The following is a 21813-nucleotide window of genomic DNA, read 5'->3' on the forward strand; positions in this document are numbered from 1 at the left end:
GAGGCCCCGCCTCGCGTTAGGTTGAGGCCGCCCCGCTCCACCGTGCGGCCGCCATTGCTACTGCGGCATTCTTCCCCGGCTGGGGAGGCCGGGCCAGTTCTGCTCTTCCTCTCTGGAGGAGAAACCCCAGCTGAAGAGGAAACACTATGGAGGAATAGCCAAGAGAGGGCTGATTAACGGAGTGTTGTAACGGGGTGCCACAACGCGGCAGCCCCCGCCCCCGAGCGGCGCGCGCTGCCGCCTCGGTAGCTGTCATGGCCGCCCGGCCCACGTGACTCCGGGTCGCGCAGGCCTGGTTTCCTGTCGCGCTAGTTCGATTGTCCCGGCTCTTCGACTCTTTCCCTTTCTCGTTTGCTAACTCGGACACTGCCTTTCTTCCTTCAGGAGGGCTGCTGTCCAGACTCCGAGAAATCGGGTAAGTATGTCACGAGGATGGGCGTTTCCCAGTACTGTCCCTACCCCTGTCATCTCCCCGGAGTCCCAGTCAATAGAGTCACCTCCCTTTTATATAAGCTCCATAGACTCCCGAATAGTGGTCCCCTGAAGTCTTCTAATGTTTTGAAACAAGCGAGAGAAAGAAAATCCATATTGGCCCCGCGAATCAATGGTATTGATAGGTAGATTTTGCGAATCCCCTTGCTGGCATCTCCAATGGCAGTTGGGGGTCTTATAAGCTAAATAGGGGTTGACTTAGCCGCGGTCAGCCGCCCCTGCCAGGTAGATGGTATCGGCTTTCCACAAAAATGCCTGTTCAGGCGGGGCACGCTAGGGTGTGCGCCTGCGCAAGGTCCTACGGCGTTAAACCGGACGGAGCACGGGAGGAAGAGGCTGGGTGGTAAACAGGAAGTGGACGTTCGGAGCTCGGGGGGCGGCGGTCAGGTAGGTTCCTCGCGGGACCTAGGGCCTCCTCTCCGAGTGAGGGACCCTTGTCAGTAATCGGACTCCTGTGGAGGCGGCTAGGTGGCAGCCTCTATTCGACTTTTGTACTGGGGGCCCTAAAGACATCCTCGCACCTGCAGGTGGGTGTGTTGTCCTTCTGCCCCACCCTCCGAAATCTTGAAACGAGAGTGGGGGTCTCTCTTGGGCACAGATCTGGCAGGGGCAGGGAACGCAGTACTTGCCTTGTTCGTTTCTGAAGTAAAGATATACGGAACTTCAGACATTTTCATCCAGAACGTGGGAGGCCGCCTTAAAAGAGTTTTTGCGGAAATTTTGCTGTCACAATCAAGTGTATTGTGTACCATTACCTCTAGAAGGCTTGGTTTATGTGCCCCGAGATGCTGTGTTAGTTTACTTAGGTTATAAACAAGGTTTACATGCGTGATGTTTAGATTATATATTTTTAAACTAATACAACATTGTAAGTCAACTATTCTTCAATAAAAAATGAAAAATAATACTATATATTTTTGAAGGACTTGTTACATGTTTTGAATTGTAAGTGAACTTGTTCAATTTTTCATTGAGTACACAGTGCATTTTCTCTTCCTTAAATATCTGATGTTCTCCAAAACCAGTTTGCCATGAAAAAGTAAATGTAGTAAGGGTAGGTATTTTACATACTATGCAGCCCACATTTTTTTTTTTCCAGTAAGAAAAGTCTGTGGACAGCATTGTATTGTGCCTTCAAATTAAGTCTTATCAGAATTTCTTGTCTGTTACTTCCTGGAATCTAATTGCCATATTTAATCGCCATTTCTTCCAACCATTTGAACCTGTTCTGGAATTATGTTCTTCTGGTCCTGTGCCCTTCTCATTTGCAGCTGTCCAACCAAAGTCTAGTACCTTGCTTCTCAAAAGTGTAGTCCGGGGACCAGCAGCATCAGGATCTTTGGTCCTATCCCGGACTGTTAAATTAGAACCTGCATTTTAACTCCTATCCCTCACCCCTAGGTGATTTTTGTGCACATTAAAGCTTAAACATTACTGCTCCAGTATGTTTGCATTGCAGTTATTGTGAGCACTTTTCCGAATACTCTTTTATTATAGGCCTGATCTGAACATAGGCTACTATAAATGGACAAAATAAGATTGACTTATGGCAGTGAACCATTTTATTTATTTTTATATATATATACTGTATATATTTTATATTAAAATGTATATATCCTGTAGTAAATTTCTATTTTAATACTATATATGTTGTTTATTAAATGTTTTATCTTTTATTTTTATTCATTTCATTTTCATCTGTAGGAAACACCTGGAGAAAATGACACATTGGTTTCATAGGAATCCGTTAAAGGCCACAGCTCCTGTCTCTTTTAACTACTATGGCGTAGTCACTAGCCCTGCTGCTTCAAAAATTTGCAGGTATGTTTTAGTCAATTTCCGCAAGTATTGAATGAGCCATCCTTGGATACAAGTTACTTTTTTAGGGCCATGCTCGCTGCAAAAGTATGTAACACACTGTCTCTAACCTTAGACTCCTTATAAACTTACAAATGGCATGTGAAGAGTTAAATCATAGATTATTTAAACTGGGTCCATAATTTTATATCAGTAAGGTGAGTTCTAGAGAGGCTAAAGCAATCACAGTTAAGGAGTTAAGCTACATGTTACAACAGTACAAGAGTCTCCCCAAAGTTATACATGAATATTGTGAATTGGCCAGATAGTAAATTAATTGAGTTCTGAGCAGGGAGAGATCCCTGTGACATGAAGTAGCCTTCAGAGTGTTCAATAGGAGAAAGGACTTTTGAACGGGGGGTTAAATAAATTGTATGGCTTAGACCAGGCGTTGGAAAACTATGTCCTGCAGATTTGGCCTACTGCTTGTTTTTATAACTAAAGTTTTATTAAAACACAGCCCCTCCACTTATTTACATGTTGTTTGTGGCTGCCTTTTCTCTATACGGTAGAGTTGGGTAGTCCCAAGAGAAACTTTATGAACCAAAAGGCCTAATATATTTGTCTTCAGGCTCTTTACAGAAGAAATTTGCTGATCCCTGACTTAGTAAGAAGGGAGAGGAGAAAGTCATTTTTGTTTGGAAAACCTTTGTTCTAAGGATAGTGAGTAGAGCAGTTTAACTGGAACAGAAGTGAGAGATTCAAGAGATACTTCCAAGGAGGAGTCAGCTGGCCAGATTGACTGATTTGGTCTGAGAGGTTGAAAAGGAATCAGTGTGTGAGATACAGAATGCAGATAATCAAGGTACTGAAGGTACCAGTAAAGAAAAATCAAGAGAGTTGCTACTTTTTGTAGAAAGAAGTAATTGGAGCAAAAGGTAGGAAAACTGGCTTATTGATCTAGACCAAGGGTCAGCAAACTTTTTCTGTAAAGGGCCAAATAGTAAATATTTTAGGCTTTGTGGACTATACACAGTCACTGTTTTATATTCTTCTTTGCTCATTTTTACAAAAATAAGCTGAGGGCCATATACAAACAAGTTACAGGTTGTAGTTTGCCAGTCCCTGATCTTAGACTCCTGGAGGTTGGTCCCAGATTAACTGTTTTATCTGTAGTGTTGGGCAAATCTCTTAACTCCTTTGGATCTAATTACTCATCTATAAAATTAATAACCTAAATTAGATACTTCTAAGGTATACTTTTCTCAAATTCTAGCATTTTAAGATGAATGTAACTTTATGCAAGTTGGTTTGCAGGTGAATGCCTGCTTGGAAATAGCAAACTATTTAAGTCTAGACTAGGCCTTAAGAATTGAAAAATTTTCCTAATCCAGGGATTACTCCCTCCCAGCTTCTAATTAAATAACTCAACAATGACAAATTCATAAGGTGGCCCATCCCATTTTGAGGTCAGCTGTATATAATTGTTGCTATGTACGTTCTTGGAATAAGCCTTCTTAAGGCTAGTACTAATGAATAAACACCCCATCTAGACCATTCAAGACTAAGTTTGTGCTCCCTTCTAAACATTATTGCTATGTTACTGTCCTTCTAAATCTTAAAATATTTGAATGTTAGTATTATTTCACTCAACGAAGATTTTTGCATGCATGCTTTGTCCTAGGCACCCACTAAGTTCTGGGTGTACAATCTCTACTCTTGGTGCTTACAGTTTAAATTTAGTGTGCCTTTAGTCGTTTACACACGATTGTCTTCAGTCATTGTCCAGGTGATAGGATTTCTGGACCCCTCACTGAGCAAGCTGCCTTCTGAAATTGGATGTGGACCTGGAGCAGGACCAAGTTAGAGCTGATGATGTAGATCTAGGGTGAGATGTAAAGTTGTCCTCAGAGATGAAGCCTCAGAAGAAAGGGGAGCAGAAAGCCGAAGACTAACCGTTTCTAGAGGTGGGAGTAAGAAGGGGACGTGAAGAAAATGTAGAAGGAACTGTTAGAGATAAGAGGAGAATCTGGAAAATTTAGTGTTATTGGAATCAAGGGAGAAAAGAATTTAGAGAAGGAAACAGTGTCTGCAACATTTATTGCTGCAGAGAAGCAAAGGAGAATGGGGACAAGGGAGCAGTTTTAAAATGACTAGTGACCACGTATTTCTCCAGACTTGAGTGTATGTTGTATTATAGAGTGCAGTTTTAAAATACGATATTCTACTTAATAAAGTATATTTTGACCTAATGGCAACTTTTGAAATTTTAAGGAGATACTAAAATCATAAATTTAACACAAAGGTTAAATTTCCATTTTTCAAAAAACTTTTTAACTGGTCAGATTGACTTACTCATTCTTTGCCCCTTTAAATGGACTCAGTTTGTTTTAGTACAACTTTTAAAAAATTGTTACTGGAAATTTCACTTACCTCCAATGTTGGTCTTAATTAAATTCATTCCTGTATACTTACATCTTAGAGTAGGGATATGTGTGTGTATTTTGAAGCTTTCACAATTGAAACTTTTAAGCCACTTTTACGTGGACTGATTGTAATGAAGCTCACTTAACTCTACTGTCTCTGTCTCATGTAAGTGACTTAAGGTCATCTAGAGCACGGCTGCTCGAGCTGTTCACCGATCTGAGCTGTAATCCAGAAATGATGAAGAATGCAGCAGATTCGTATTTTTCACTTTTACAAGGTTAGTTATTTAAGTGAACTTCAGGTTTCTAAAAAAACAACTGTGCAGAAGGTGACATCTGATTCTTATACTTTTCAGATTTGAATCATCTTCTAGGCTGCATTCTGTGGTATCTAGGCTGTATTCTTCAGTATGCTTGAGTTTTAGAAATGTAAGAATGTCAGAGTGGTATGTGGTATTTCTAACATGTTGAAAATCAAATATGTGCCTATTTCATATTATGTTACCCTAGGAGAAGGGGAGAGAGGGGCCGGAAGTTTCATTCAGGTACCTGAAAAAGTCATGATCTAAAAAATATTCTGAACAGAACACTTAATGTTTCCTATAAAACTGAAATATTTTCTACCTTTTTATAGGTTTCATTAATTCATTGGATGAATCTACTCAAGAAAGCAAGTTACGATACATTCAGAATTTCAAGTGGACTGACACATTACAGGGACAGGTTCCAAGGTAAGCAATGCCAACAGCACTAAATTGAAGCCATTTTTGTAAATCTTTAATTTGTAGCCTCTGTGTTAAATAAATTATAGGTCTAATCAGCATTTTCTATTACTAGGAAATTAATGAAAAACTTTTGACCTAAACTGCTAATACAGTCTGTTAAGTGAAAATGTAATTTGTTTCTCCTGGGCCAGATCTATCCTTGAGATAATCAACATACATGTTAACTAGAATTGAGCAGCCTTGACTTTTAATAACACACAAAAAATGGTTTGGGAATTTGGAACTGAAACCTGCTCTTAGGCTTTGCTTTCATTCAAGCAGAGCAGAATTTTGGTTGTTTCCCCACTTTTCTCTTCTGATGGACAGTTCACATGTCTTTGGACCACCTCCTTCTTTCTCTTTATCCACAGTTCCATCTGAACTCCATACGTTTTGATTCGCGGTACTGTATTGGTTTTCTTCCTAATTTCACTGTTTCTGCTCTTTTTGAATACTTATCCTCAGAACTTTCTCATCACTCACTTGAAACTGGTTGGAGCTAATTATAACAAGAAACAGATCTTAATGGTGCTAAATTTTTGTTAAACTACTTTAAAAAATTTTTTATACCATTGGGTTGTTTAAATGGTCATATATCTTTATCTCAATTTGCTTTAGAATTACCATTTTATAAAATTAGAAGGGAGGGACATGGAGATTGTTGAACAGCCAGGGCAGGCATTAGAATGGAAGGAGAATTGGATTCACACTCTGTAGTTGCACCCTCAGGACTTCTACTGTGTGACCATCTGCTTCCTCAGCTGTGTGCTGGGGTTACAGGTATAGGGTTTTTGTGAGGATCAAAATAGGACATTTTATGCTAAGTGACTAATACAGTACCAGGCATTTCATGGACATCCAGTAAATGTTAGTCTCCTTCCTTCCTCAGGAATATTTTATGTAGAATTCATGAATTGGGTAGGAAGTTGGGGACTATGGAGTCTTTCCAAATTTTATGGGATACCAAGGTTTTCCAAGTAAGTCCTCGCTTTCTGTTTTTCTTTATGTATCCCTTGGTACCTCATCTAAAATTAAGGAATGTTTTTCTTTAAAACTTTTTTCAAGACTCAAACTTGTGTCATTATTACATTACAGAACTTTGGCAGATTCTAAAGCATCTTGCATTGCATACATTTGGCACTTTTTCCCACTCTGTTAAATTTTCATTCCTTGTAACAGCATTTCTCAGCATAGTCCTATGAGACAGTGAAGGATTATATGATAAAGGCCTTAAGTTATAATGTTGAACAATATTCAGTACATCTGAGATTTTAAGTTATTTTGTCCTTGATTGCTACTTATTCAGTAGAAAGTGTACTGTGAGTGTGTCTGTGCTGACAAATGTTTTTTCAACTATGCACTCTACTGCTTCATGTGGTACAATAGAAATGGAGTGTTTGGGAGTGAGGCAGATTGAAGTAGACAAAGGATAAAAGGGAGACAGCTGTTCATTAGATTTAGTATAAATTAGCAAAACTATTTTATTTAAAGGTAAAGCTATAAATTAGATATGCCTACTAGCATATCATTACTAGAATTACTCGATTTAATCATTAGATGTAATTAATTTGAAAATTCTCAGTGCTGAAAAGAGTAAGCGAGTGAACTACACATTAAATTGTTTTTCTGCATGGTAAACTGTTAAAAAATTTGTAACTTTAAAAAAAATGTTGTAACTTATATCTTTGTATGTTATAACATGTAGTAAACAGGATAGTTTGTAAGTCATTTTTGAATTGCTATATGTTTTATAACTTTTTTTTTCAAGTGTAAAAAGTTTCCATGTGTCTGTTCCTTTTAAGATGGAGGCAACGGTTATAAAAAATACAAAATAGAATCGATTCTAATGTCTTCCTTTTGGGTAATTTTTATGTATCTTAGAATTACGTGTGTAAAATAAGGGTATTCTGTTTTTTTTTACTGCCTCATTTGTGATAAATGAGATAATGTATAAAGAGTTTTCAGGGTCTTATCAGAATAGTGAATAAAAATACTTGCTTTATAAGCTTTTTGTCATCTTGGTGTTATGTTTAGTAATAGAGTCTAAAGGAAACAAATAAAATATAAAATATACTTATTTTTAAGACCTTTTTCTTTGTAGTATACTGAGTAGCTTGGCATTTAAAATCTTCTTCAGTTTCTTTTTTTAACATTTTTTACTGATTTATAATCATTTTACAATGTTGTGTCAGATTCCAGTGTTTAGCACAATTTTTCAGTCATACATGGACATATACACACTCATTCTCACATTTTTTCCTCTGTGATTCCCTGTGCTATACAGTATAATCTTGTTTATCTATTCTACAATTTTGAAATCCCAGTCTATCGCTTTCCACCCTCCGCCCCCCTGGCAACCACAAGTCTGTATTCTATGTCTGTGAGTCTATTTCTGTCCTGTATTTACACTTTTTTTTGTTTGTTTGTTTTTGTTTTTGTTTTTGTTTTTTAGATTCCACATATGAGCGATCTCATGGTATTTTTCTTTCTCCTTCTGGCTTACTTCACTTAGAATGACATTCTCCAGCAGCATCCATGTTGCTGCAAATGGCGTTATGTTGTCGGTTTTTGTGGCTGAGTAGTATTCCATTGTATAAATATACCACATCTTCTTTATCCAGTCACCTGTTGATGGACATTTAGGCTGTTTCCATGTTTTGGCTATTGTAAATAGAGCTGCTATGAACATTGGGGTGCAGGTGTCATCCTGAAGTAGGGTTCCTTCTGGATATAAGCCCAGGAGTGGGATTCCTGGGTCATACGGTAAGTCTATTCCTAGTCTTTTGAGGAATCTCCATACTGTTTTCCACAGTGGCTGCACCAAACTGCATTCCCACCAGCAGTGTAGGAGGGTTCCCCTTTCTCCACAGCCTCTCCAGCATTTGTCATTTGTGGATTTTTGAATGACGGCCATTCTGACTGGTGTGAGGTGATACCTCATTGTAGTTTTGATTTGCATTTCTCTGATAACTAGTGATATTAAGCATCTTTTCATGTGCCTTTTGATCATTTGTATGTCTTCCTTGGAGAACTGCTTGTTTAGGTCTTCTGCCCATTTTTGGATTGGGTTGTTTATTTTTTTCTTATTGAGTCGTATGAGCTGCTTATATATTCTGGAGATCAAGCCTTTGTCGGTTCCATTTGCAAAAATTCTCTCCCATTCCATAGGTTGTCTTTTTGTTTTACTTATGGTTTTCTTTGCTGTGCAGAAGCTTGTAAGTTTCATTAGGTCCCATTTGTTTACTCTTGCTTTTATTTCTATTGCTTGGGTAGACTGCCCTAGGAGAACATTTTTGAGATGTATGTCAGATAATGTTTTGCCTATGTTTTCTTCTAGGAGGTTTATTGTATCTTGTCTTATGTTTAAGTCTTTGATCCATTTTGAGTTTATTTTTGTGTATGGTGTAAGGGAATGTTCTAGCTTCACTGATTTACATGCTGCTGTCCAGTTTTCCCAACACCATTTGCTGAAGAGACTGTCTTTATTCCATTGTATATTCTTGCCTCCTTTGTTGAAGATTAGTTGGCCAAAAGTTTGTGGATTCATTTCTGGGCTGTCTGTTCTGTTCCATTGGTCCATATGTCTGTTTTTATACCAATACCGTTCTGTTTTGATTACGGAAGCTCTATAGTATTGTCTGAAGTCTGAGAGAGTTATTCCTCCAGCCTCTTTCTTTTTCTTCAGTAATGCTTTGGAAATTCTAGGTCTTTTGTGGTTCCGTATAAATTTTACTATGATTTGTTCTGTGAAATATGTCCTGGGTAATTTGATAGGGATTGCATTAAATCTATAGATTGCTTTGGGCAGTATGACCATTTTAACAGTATTGATTCTTCCAATCCAGGAGCATGGGATATCTTTCCATTTTTTTAAGTCTTCTTTAATTTCCTTAATCAGTGTTTTATAGTTTTCCATGTATAAGTCTTTCATCTCCTTGGTTAGATTTATTCCTAGGTATTTTATTACTTTGGGTGCTATTTTAAAGGAGATTGTTTCTTTACTTTCTTTTTCTGTTGATTCATTGTTAGTGTAAAGAAATGCAACAATTTTTGAACATTAATTTTGTAACCTACTACCTTGCTGAATTCTTCAATTATTTCTAGAAGTTTTTGAGTGGACCTTTTAGGATTATCTATATATAGTATCATGTTATCTGCATATAGTGACACTTTTACCTCTTTGTTTCCAATTTGGATCCCTTTTATTTCTCTCTCTTGCCTGATTGCTGTGGCTAGGACTTCCAAGACTGTTGAATAGGAGTGGTGATAGTGGGCAGCCTTGTCTTGTCCCAGATTTTAGTGGGAAGCTTTTGAGTTTTTCAATGTTGAGTACTATGCTGGCTGTAGGTTTGTCATATATAACTTTTATTATGTTGAGATATGTTCCCTCTGTACCCACTTTGGTGAGAGTTTTTATCATAAATGGGTGTTGAATTTTATCAAATGCTTTTTCTGCATCTATTGAGATGATCATGTGGTTTTTGTCCCTTCTCTTGTTGATGTGATGTATTACATTGATTGATTTGCATATGTTGAACCATAAAATCTTCAGTTTCACATCAGCTTGGCTGTTTTGCTTTCCTCTTCCTCAATTTCTTTTTACAAACTAACTGCTCCAGTCAAGCTAGTTGAGTCACTGCTGTCAGAAAACTCTGTATACTGTCTTGTGCTTTAACAGCATCGTTCCCTTCTGGGATGTCCTTCTGCTTCCCATCTCGCCATCTTTTCAGGCACAATTCAAATTCTGTATATACTGTTAAGCCTTCTTTAATCATTCTAGACCGAAATGATCTCTCCTGTGAAACTCATTTTCTTAAAATGTGGTGTAAGAACCACTTGCTCCGGAATCACCTGGATACTTGTTACAAATACAGATTCTGGGCCCTTCCCAGACTTTCTGACTTCATGGGGTAAGTCCCAAAAATCTGTACTTTTAAAGCTATTCAGTTTATAGTAACCTTTGGGGAACTACTGTTCTCAAGTTTACTATTATGAAGTACATCCTGGACCATATGTTTAGTCATTTGTTGTTAATTATGTTTGTGTGTGCTTGTGTCTTATCTCCCCAGCTATATTAAACACAAGGACTCTTTTTTCAGCTAGCATTTAGTTCTTTATAATTTTTAGTAAGATGTGTAGTAGGTTTCTTACAGAGATGTCTCAGTAATTGACAGTACTTAATGATCATGTTTATCATTTTAGTGCCCAGCAGGATGCTGTTTTTGAGTTAATTTCCATGGGATTTAACGTAGCTTTATGGTATACCAAATATGCTTCAAGACTGGCTGGAAAAGAAAAGTAAGTTAACAGGGGAGGGTCATATGCATAAATATTATTTTTCAACTATATAGAGCTTCATCATTAAAAAGTCTAGGCTACTGATAAAAAGTACCACTTGTCATAAATGTAAAGTTGCCTGATATTGTTAATACTTTAAGCACTAACAGAATTATGGAGCCCAGTGTTAAAAGTGAAAAAAAATGTAATAATCTTGTCATGGGGATGGTCTTTCTAAATAAAACCCCAAACTAAGAAAAAGAAATATCGAATATTTGACCACATAAAAGTACCATAAACAAAGTTTAAAAAAGCAAATAACATTGGTCAAAAAAATTGTAATGCAGTGACAAATTGCTTTTATAATGTATACTCTTACAAATCAACAAGGGAAAGACCAACAATCAATTGAAAATAAGCAAAGGACATAAATAGGCAGTTCATAGGAAAATACAAAGGCTTATAAGTAGGTGAAAGATCTTTTGAAGGATTAAAGAATTGAAGTAAAATGAGGTACAATTTTTATCATAATAAAATATGGATATTAGCAATATGAAACTGGAAACTACCAACTGTGGTGCCTCTGAACCTAGGAATAGTGGACAGCCATGTAAAAACGAGGTTGAATTGTATCTGCTGATGTAAAGTTACCACTAAAGTAATTGAGCCAATTAAAACAAGAGCAGAGTGGTGAATGTTGTATATGTATGTTTTTCAAGTATATGCACACATTAAGTGTGTATTCTTTCATGCCTGTTTATGCACAGAAGATTATCTGGAAGGAAAAACAAACAACCTTTGTCCAGACCTCTAGAGAAGATCTTTCTTTTTAATTTTTAATATCTTCTCTTTGGATAGTTTTCATTTGCACTTGTTACTTTTTTAAGTGTTAAATTAGGCTTTTTTAAAAGGAAGAAAACCGAATGAGAGGCTAATTTTTATGGCTTTATGATAATGTATTAGTTGTTGGTTTTAATACCAGAAACGCAGTTTGTCCTCTAACTGATATAACCACTATTGTTAAGCATAACAGAGGATGAAGCAAAAGAAGTCCACCGAAGCTTAAAAGTTGCAGCTGGGATTTTTAAACATCTAAAGGTAAAATCATAATAAAATATATTCTTAATGCTTTAACTGTTGAATAATTTTTCTTTCTTTGTGGAGTGGGGTGAGAGAATTATTTCATCATTTAAAAAGAAGCAGTATGCGTTCTGTGTTCCTTACATTAAGTTCCTTGTTGATGAATGCAGCCAGTTACAGAATATTGCCTCTGCTTTAGAAAGTCATTAGTGAATTTTACAATTAAACAACTCAGGTGATACTTCACTGTTTTCTTTTCCACTTCTTCTGAAAAGACAGGAGAAAACAAAGCACAAAATTAGATGGTTCTTAGCATTTCTCCTTGCTGTCTGCAGCAGTTGTCTGCAGCAGAGCAGTCATGATTCTGCAAAACTGAATTTTCCGGGTATATGTTCTGTATTTCAGTGAAAATGTTAGAGGGGCAGTCAGTGCATACTAATTAAATTGCCTGGAGATGAGATGGGAATTAGGAGAAAGACTAATGTATTTTCCAACCAGAATTACTCCCGCCTCATTCTAATTAAACCACTACTTACTGAAGGCTCCTGGAGGCCAGTGTTGCATTTTCTTGTGATAAAATAAGAAGCTTTTACAGTGATGAAAAAGCTGTGCTCCTGAGTTAGCTGCAGAACTGTAGTCTCCTTTATATCTACAGTTATTAATGAGAATGAACAACTCTGGCTATCGTGCAAAAGGGAACTTTGGTCACCATTTCAGTTAACGTTTTCTAAGATGAAAAGAGTATGACTTGCCTATCTAAGTAACTTATTATGACCCAGATTTTACTATTGAATTTCTTATTTTTATGAAAGTTTATAAAAAGCTTTAAAAGTTTAAGTGTACAGGTGCCTTTATTCTCTGTAAGCATAATATTGTTCCTTTTTACACAATTTTTGTTTGTACCCTAAATTTCTGATAAATTCCCAAATTGAATGCCTCATGACTTCCATTTTCTTTATCTCCAACAACTGAGTTAAAATAAAATTTGGCTTGTTTTTCTGTTTTTTTTGTTTTTCTTTCTCTCAGGAAAGTCATATCCCAAAGCTTATTACACCTGCAGAAAAGGGGCGGGATTTGGAGGCACGACTCATAGAAGCTTATGTTATCCAGTGTCAGGCTGAAGCTCAAGAAGGTATCCTAAATATTGTAAGATTTTTTTTTTTTTGAAGAAAGTCTATATTGGCATTTAATTCTTTTTTAAAAATCAGAATTAGCTGGAATTGAGTTTCAAGATTTGAGAAATACCTGTTTCTATATTCCTCACTATGAAATGGAGAATAATTTTCTTTAGCATTTGCCTTCATTTTTTGTTAGCAAGAAAAGGCCTTCCCATTTAATGACTCTTTTTAAGAGAATTTTGATTTCATGCCATTTCTGGCAGCATGAAATTAAGTCTGTAACTCATCTTTTGCCCCTCCACCTTGCTCATTCTTTTTCACTTCCACTGTTTGCCTTATCTTGAAATCTTCACCTATCAAGGTCAGGAAATAAATGAAGACTTAACGTGAAAAGAATAAAGTTAGAAACTCTGTAGACTTCTGTTTTTTCTTTATTTCAAACGCCAGTGCCCTGAAAGTATTTGTTTCCTCTTACATCACACTCTTTTGTAGTAGGGATTTTCTGTGATTAGTAATTGGCTAGTGGTTTATTTAAGGAAATGGTGTCAGAGCCAACAAGCTGTGTGCTTTCTGTTTGTTTAGGTTTGCATCTTCTGTAGCTAGCTTTTCGTGTCAAAACTTTTACCAAGCTGTATTAAAATCCCACATAGATATCAGGCTGTCTTCTGCTATTGTAATTGAACTTAGGGTGTTGCAAGGAGAAGTAATCATCCGCTCACTTCATTGTGTTCTGATTCTAGTAACAATTGCTCGAGCAATTGAGCTGAAACATGCTCCTGGACTCATTGCTGCCCTGGCTTATGAAACAGCCAATTTCTATCAAAAAGCTGGTAAGTTTATAATTCTGTTATATTTTTAGTCTTTAAATGTTTACATTAAGCTCTTGGCTTAGGAAACAAGCCAAACAAAAAGATTCTCAGATTGTTTCATCATTTGCAAAACTGGAAGAATATCTGCATTACTTTGTTACTCTTGGTTAAAAGAATTAGAGCTGCTCACAGTTACTTTGCTCCGTAACTCCTAATGAAAAGGATGATGCTCTCTTTTTTAACCAGCTATATCTAATAGTTAAACAGCTAGGGGTTTTTTTTGAGATTTTTTTTTTTGGTCTTTATGTAACAACCTTATAGTTAATATCCTTATTTAGACAAGAAATTGAAACCTAATATAACTAACCCGTAATTTAACTGCTAGCTGGTGGGAGGCTGGGACTAGAATCCAGGTCTTCTCATTAACCTATCATTCTGTTCAGTCACTTTTTCAGGAAATACGCATATTCTTCTATTTTTGGCATGGTTACTCCTTTAGTTGCTGGGTATACAAAGATCAGTAGAACAGATGACAGTCTAGGGAGGGAGACAAACATGTAACCACATTTTTATCCCATGAAATAAGGTGTTGTCACAGGGGTGAAATAAAAACCTAAAAGATCTGGGACCTTTAGACAGATGCTGTTAGCTGAAACAGGATAAGTGACAGGAGAAAAGGTTAGGGAAGTATGCAGGTGTGAGATTACGAATTGGTTTGTAAGCCTATCTAAAAGTTTTGGCCTTTATTTGGTAGATATTTGGGACCCTTTAAAAGATATATAAAGTATATCTGATTTGATTGGACTTGAGTTTAAGAAAGATCCCTATCATTGCAAGGTGAGAAATGGGCCTGCTGCTGATAGAGTGGTAGACTTACTCTACTTAGACTATAGTCATGTCTTCCTAAGTGCTATGGAGGAAATGGTGAAAGCTTTGACAGTGGCAGCAAAGCAGGAAATGGAGAGGAATAAATATATCTGAGAGTGCTGGGCAAGATATTTGAGCATGTGTGTTTTATACAAGATGCAGGGATGAAGTGACAAATGAAAGTTAGGAGAGTCTCCTTTTTCTGTCTTGGGTGATCGGACTACTCTTTGTGTTGCTATATTCTTTAACTTTTTGAAAAGAGATACCATGATGGTGTAATTCACATTTACCTTTAAGTTCTTAGTCATATCTACTGTTATCGTTATCTCAAGCTTAAATTACAGCACCCGTCAAATCAAAGAGGTGCCATGGTCCTTGATCAGTCTTACTATGTAGTTAAAATACAGTTATGGGAAAATAAATCACTTTAAATAAAGCAAAGTATTTTTTTCAATATGTAAATGCTTGAGTTTGAGACTTGAATGGCATTCTGCTTTTAGCATCTGAACACATGAATTGAAAGTCTTCTAGTGAATCAGGGTGAAATTATGTTTTGCTTTTTAAAATGTAACTTTAGATCATACTTTATCCAGTTTGGAGCCTGCGTACTCTGCTAAATGGAGAAAATATCTTCACTTGAAAATGTGTTTCTACACAGCTTATGTAAGTATTTTCCGCCCAGAAACAATGTAAGTTACTGTGTCTCCAGCCCCTTGAGTGCCAGCACTGTCACCTTGCCAGACTCTTCATTGGCATTTTACAAATAATGGACAGCTCTGAGTAGACGTTTCCTGACGGTCAGTGCAGCCATTGTGGGGTAAAGTGGGCGGAAGGAGATGATGTGGAACTGGATTACAGCAATGGAATTACTGTTGGCTCCAACCCACTTTTAAGCTAGAACCTTGTGCAAACTTAGTGAGAATTCTCTCATTTCATCCTGTACACTGAGAAAGATATTTGCTAATTCTAATCTTAAGGCTTACCATACAATATATCACCTGGGTTGGTAAAGAACCATTAATAAGGTTTCTTACACCTTCTAATCTGTTTTCAAACACACTGCATGAAACCCTGTGCAGTCTCTGCACTGATGTCGACGTTTAAAGAGTGAACTTGTCCTACTCCAGACTGGTAGCATTTTTTCTTAAAATCTGGTTAGTCCTTAGCCTCAAAATGCTCCCTCCCTCTCCCTCTGTACTAGCACAGTGATTTCCCTCCTTTATCCACTATGCCCTTGCGTTAAAAACAGGTTTCAGCAAATACTTTTTGCTCTCAGTCCATGGTTAGAAGGCTACTTTGTCTCGGGGCAGGACGTAATTCCACTTTTATACCAACAGAGATGGAGGAAAGCTTATTCAAGGAAAGAAATGTACGGAATTGCATTGATGCTTTGAACAGTGGACAAAGGCCTTTCTTTATTTGAGGAGAGAATGAATAAAAATTTGTTTCTTTTATCAGGCTTACTGTTATCATGGTCAGACTTTGTTGGCTAGTGATAAATGTGGTGAAGCAATCAGGTCTCTCCAGGAAGCAGAAAAATGTAAGTATTCCTGCCAAGATATTAACCCCCCTTTTAAAAACTAGTGTTTTAGCATAAAGGGGAAATAGGAGGTTAAAAGAGATTTTGGCTGAGTTCATGAAAGGGAATGAGCATCAATGAAGTAATGTAGAAAAGAAAAAAAATATTTAAAAAACCTAGAGCCTGTAGAAAACACCTGCCTGTCCCTTACCCTATTGTTGATGTTGCTGTTATACTAGTTAAAGAGCATCTCTGATTTACAGCCTTTCTAGTATAAATAGTCAATAATTAATTATAATCAAACAACTTTATATCCCTCCACCTGTAGTTTATGCAAAGGCAGAAGCATTATGCAAGGAATATGGAGAAACCAAAGGACCTGGACCAACAGTCAAACCTTCAGGACATTTGTTCTTCAGGAAGCTTGGAAACCTTGTGAAAAATACCCTAGAAAAATGTCAGAGAGAAAATGGATTTATGTGAGTACAGCTCAGTATGATTTTAGTAATATTAATAATAGTACGGTATATACAGTTGGCCTTCTGTGTTCTGTGGGTTCCACATTCATGATTCAGCCAACTGCAGACGGAAAGTATTCAGAGGAAAAAAATTCTGGAAAGTCCCAAAAAGCAAAACTTGAATTTGCCACACACTACCAACTATGTATGTAGCATTTACATTGTGTTAGGTATTATAAGTAATCTAGAGATGATTTAAAGTTTATGGGAGACTGTGCATAGGTTATATATGCAAATACTACACCATTTTATATAAGGGACTTGGGCATCTACAGATTTTGGTATCTGCTGGGGGTCCTGGAACCAATCCCCCAAAGATACCAAGGGATGACTATATTTATGTTTAATTTATTAATGTTTAAATATTAATATTGTTTTAGTAATACCATAGTTTGTTAGTCTCTGTTCCTAAAAAATTATCAAATTGCATTTAAGTTTAGCAATTGGTGATAGAATTCACTTGTATTGGATTAACTGTTATTCTGCTTCTGATGATGACGTAAAAGCAGATTTTAAAATTCAAGCATGAATTATTAACATACGGCCCGCTTATTCTGTCCAAATTTTCTTCCTTTGTTTCTCTGCCATTCCTGCTCCATGAGTTTAGTATTATCTCCTCTTGACTCATTCATCTCACCCTGGTCCCAGCTACCCACAAAGTGGGGAAATTAATTTGCCGTCAGTCCTGTCTAGTTCCGTCAGTCACTTTCTTTATTAAATCAGCATTGTTCAAACTGTAGATCAGCCCCTGCAGAGGTTGGTAGAATTAATTTTGTCCCCGTTTTTCTCTCCTTACTTTCTTCCCTTTATGTTCTGCATCTGGTCATAGTGAGCTCTTTCGCTTCCTTGAACATACCTCGTTTAACTCTTACCACTTCCTTTGGAAAGCACCCCTGACCCCCCAGTTCTGAGTAAATTGCCCCTCTTCTGTGTTCCCTTGGCACTCTTGGCCTTTGTAGCTTCAGTTACATGCACTGTAGTGGCAAGGTTTCTTGACTTTGTCACCTTCTCATCTGTAATCTTTGTGAGACAGGAAATGCTTTCTGTGCTATCCATCCTTAAATTGTCACTTTCTTGCACAGGGCCTTGGACAGAAATAGACAAAGAGTTAACAAAGAAATGAATGAATTGCTGTTTACATTGCGTTTTGCAGTTACTTTCAGAAAGTCCCAACAGAAGCCCCACAACTGGAACTCAAAGCAAATTATGGCCTCGTAGAGCCTGTACCTTACGAGTTTCCTCCGATGAGTGCGCACTGGACGCCAGAAACGTTGGCTGCGTTTGATCTCACCAAGAGACCCAAGGATGACAGTGTACGAGACTGGGTTTTTTCTGTTCATTCACAAAAGTTTCAAAAGAGAATTCAGACTTCACAGTTTGATACTGTCCTCTATTTAAGTAGATACATGTGTTTGTCTAAATGTTAAATTAGCTAATTACAGTGCTTGATATAAAATCTGTTGTAGAACTAACTCTCTCTTAGAAGACCTTGAGGCCTTAAGTGTCTTCTGGTGTTTTACATAATTGAGTGATGTTTTCACCACATTATCTTGCCTTTTTATGAATCATTAGAGCCTCTTTTAAGATGTGTGTGGGAGGACAGGTCTAAAAAGTGTGGCTTACCCATGATTATACTGCTGTCACAGTGCTGTTTTTGATTTAGCATTGTGCATGATATTTGAAGATTTGGCCTAATTTCAGCATTCCATGAAATCATCCAGGAGTAAAATGACTGCTTTTATTCATTTATATCTAAGTACGTCTTAGTGTACTAAATCAACTGATCGATTAGGTGGAAATTTTGAGGTTTGGCTACCAAAAGACAAAGGGTCTATGAAGAAGGGAATGGAAATTATTTTGTAGCCATAGCACCTTCCTGGGAATTGAATTTTTTTAAGTAATTTCCTACCCATACTAAAACCATTATTCCTTAAAGTAACTATTTTTATATCCTGTTCAGCCTCTTAAATAACGTCCTCAGAGATAGCCTATTACCATCATGAGTTATTTTCAAATTTAAGGATCCCATGTGCATAGATTGATCACTCAGTTTCTCCTTCCTTAGAAAGAATCAGAGGACCGTTAGCTTGATTTTTGCCTGCCTATGTAGGTTTTCATCTTCACTGAAATGTTGCCTTCTGATTGTGTCTTTAATTGAATTGGTGTGTTGCTGTGTTAATCTTGATGTTGTGTAATTTAATATAACATCTTTATATTAGACTGACATGGAAAGATCGAGTGTTTGTTTTCCAGATCCTATTTTATGTACTCACACTGTATTTTTCTTCCTTCCTAGGCCAAATCCAAACCAGAAGAAGTGGTGAAACCAGTGAAAGAACCAGATATCAAACCTCAGAAGGACACTGGGTGCTCCATCTCCTGAAATCACTGATGCAGTGTCATTTTGAATTTCTCTACCAGTAGATAAGATAAACCATGGAACTTCAGTGCATATTTCTTGAATCGATTTCTCAGAAGTCTGTATTAATTTAGTACATTCAGAGGGAATCTGCCTTCAATTTATTTGTTCTTGATTTTTAATACAGTTGAGATGTTTCATGCTTTGTTTTCAGACTCCTTTGTAATCTGGAAAGCATGTGAAAGATTTTTATTGAATCTCTAAAGGGCATATTTGGGGGTTGGGTTTTTTTCCCCTGAACTCTGGGTGGTAGTAAGTTTCAGGTTAATACATTATAGACCAGAATCATGTGGTTTCAGGTATTTTTTTCCATCTTCACAAGAAAAGTTTATTTTCCTTCCTCTTATTTGATACCAGAAGAATGACAGGAGCCAGGTTTAAACAAAGACAGTTTTTTCTCCTCCCCATTATGTTAATTGTAGCACAGACTTGTTATGTTCTGAGTCAGTTTCTTTTCTGGTGGGAAAAAAAATCATTTTAGATCTTTAAGCAGAAAATCTTCATACCAAATCCCTCACACATGTTAGAATCCATAATTTACTCGAAAATCAGTGTTTATAGGTGTGTTGAGACCATTTAAGAACTTACTCCTATGTTGGTAACCCTGCACTTCATTTCAGTCTCAATAAACAAGCCTACAATATTTTTTAAAGTACCTTTTCTAGTGGATTTTTTTACTTAGACGCTAGAACTTTGTAACAGCTCTTAGTGTTTCTATATGTGAGAAGACAGAATGAAAATGTTTTTGCAGAAGTCAAATATTGCATGATGTAAAGAAATAACTTTAAACCTAAACTTTAAACCTAAGATAGGGTGTCCTGAATTACACCGGTAACTCTTTACTTCTTTGTTACAGGAGTTAGAGTAAAATGCCTTTGTTACTTAATTTCAGTGTATGTGGCTTTTATACGGTGTCCTAATATACATGTACTCTGAGAATTGTATTGCTTTAGGTGGAAGGCCATAACAGAAACTTAGAGAGCCAATAGATTCAGTATATCTTAAAAACAGCTTGTAATACTTGAAATAATTTAGTATATACACAAATCTGGGGTATTGTGGATATATACTACTTTAACAAAATCACACCTATAGGTTTATCTTTTGATTATTCTCCTGAGGCACTAATTTTTCTATTACAAATGTCAGATTGGTTCACTTAATAGAAATAATAATAGTAGTGTACACTGAGCGCTTACTATGTACCAGGCACTGTGCTGAGCACTGATATAGATAAACCATTGATTCCACACAGCAATCCTGTGAGAAATAAGTAAAATCTGCATAAAGTATTGAAATAGGAATAAATATATCATTATGAAGAATAAATAGATTAAGCCTATTGTGTTCAAATAAATGATTATTTAAATCATAGTTTACACTCTTGAAAAAAAGCTACATAGAATCTGAGGGTTTTTTTTTAATATATGGAAATGCTAATTACTCCTTGCTAGGTAACATTTAATATTTGAGGCTGCAGTTTCCAGAATAAGTGGAGTAATAACTAAACAGACATTCTATTTTGCTGTCTGTAGAGAAAATACTTTAATTCAGTTTCACTGTATTTCGTGCGTTCTGTGCCGTTCACTGACAGGACTGTAAACAGCACTTGATGCCGTTTTCTTCCTCTTGGCCTATAGGATCTGTTGATTTTAGGTACTAGTGCTTTTAGCCTAGTTACTAAATTTTCACATTGACATTTTTGTGGGTCATGCTACCATATATAGAAAACCATATATAGAAAACATGTAATATGCTCAGTGCTCTGTAAAATGTAGTAAATACTGGCATTACATTTAATCTATAATTGGCAACTTTGACATAAGCTGATAATAAATACTCTGTTGACTCAGCAAAGGTGGTAACTTTGTGACTAAACTATCCCATTATATATAATATTCTTCGAACGGCTGTTGGAAATTTTGGGAGGTTAACAAGTATAAAGAAGTTGCATGAATGTTATAGAGAGATGTAACTATTTGTTGTTAGCTATCACATACTTAGTTTAATGATAAATAATGACTGGGTAATGACAGCTAACATTCTGCTAAAAGTGTTGTTTGTACAATGAATTACCTTTTTATTTATGGAAATAAAAGTAATTTTACTTACAGTTTCATTGGAATTTTTATGTTTTTCAATAAATATTTTTACACTTACTAAGCCAGCAACAAAAGTAATACAATGTAAAATCATAATTCTTCACAGTTACATTTTAAAATAGGTGCGTGCGCATCAGTTGTTTTATGCAACATGAATTCATTAAAAACTCAACACTCCTTGACCTGTTTGGTTTCTATTTTATGCTTTCTTGATACTTACCATCTTTCAATCCCAAAGTAGGGTTTCAGTCAGCCTGCATGGAGCTTATTCCTCCTGTTACTCTGCATGATGCAGCGTTGTGTGTGGTGGTGCTCGTACGGTCGCCGTGAGACACTCCGCAGAGCGCTTTGTACTTTGGCAACTTGAGGCGGCATTTTCAGTCCTATATAAATGTACTCAAATCATATTCAGAAATATTTCCTTATTTTTTAGATAATCATCTTTAGAAAATAGGACATTTTTTCTTACTATGTGCATGAAAGATAAACTTGAATCATTTGGTTTGCTGTAATTTTGTGTCTGAAAACAGTATTTGAGTAGTTTGCTTAGAATTTACATTTTTATTTTAAAAAACATTCTAATAGTAAACTAAAGGGATTTAAAATAGTTAATCTGGGGAGGGGG

At 36.5% G+C, this 21813-nt stretch overlaps 1 protein-coding gene across 3 annotated transcripts; it reads left to right on the forward strand.

The window, feature by feature from the left end:
* Window positions 1-61: 61 nt before the first annotated feature.
* Window positions 62-21199, forward strand: BROX (BRO1 domain and CAAX motif containing). 3 transcript variants are annotated; one of them, XM_010973988.3, is made up of 13 exons: window positions 62-415; window positions 2197-2313; window positions 4887-4993; window positions 5350-5446; window positions 10682-10777; window positions 11782-11854; window positions 12863-12968; window positions 13695-13784; window positions 15208-15293; window positions 16089-16170; window positions 16478-16628; window positions 17821-17980; window positions 18964-21199. In XM_010973988.3, the coding sequence occupies exons 2-13, from the start codon at window positions 2213-2215 to the stop codon at window positions 19048-19050; spliced, it is 1236 nt and encodes a 411-aa protein (XP_010972290.1). In that variant the 5' UTR covers window positions 62-415; window positions 2197-2212; the 3' UTR covers window positions 19051-21199. The 3 variants fall into 3 exon arrangements, with proteins under 3 accessions (XP_010972290.1, XP_010972289.1, XP_010972288.1); XM_010973987.3 differs by lacking the exon at window positions 62-415 and adding an exon at window positions 741-879; XM_010973986.3 differs by lacking the exon at window positions 62-415 and adding an exon at window positions 828-1019.
* Window positions 21200-21813: the final 614 nt, after the last annotated feature.

This window comes from Camelus bactrianus, chromosome 23 (genome assembly GCF_048773025.1).
Source record: "Camelus bactrianus isolate YW-2024 breed Bactrian camel chromosome 23, ASM4877302v1, whole genome shotgun sequence".
Classification (NCBI taxonomy): Eukaryota; Metazoa; Chordata; class Mammalia; order Artiodactyla; family Camelidae; genus Camelus; species Camelus bactrianus.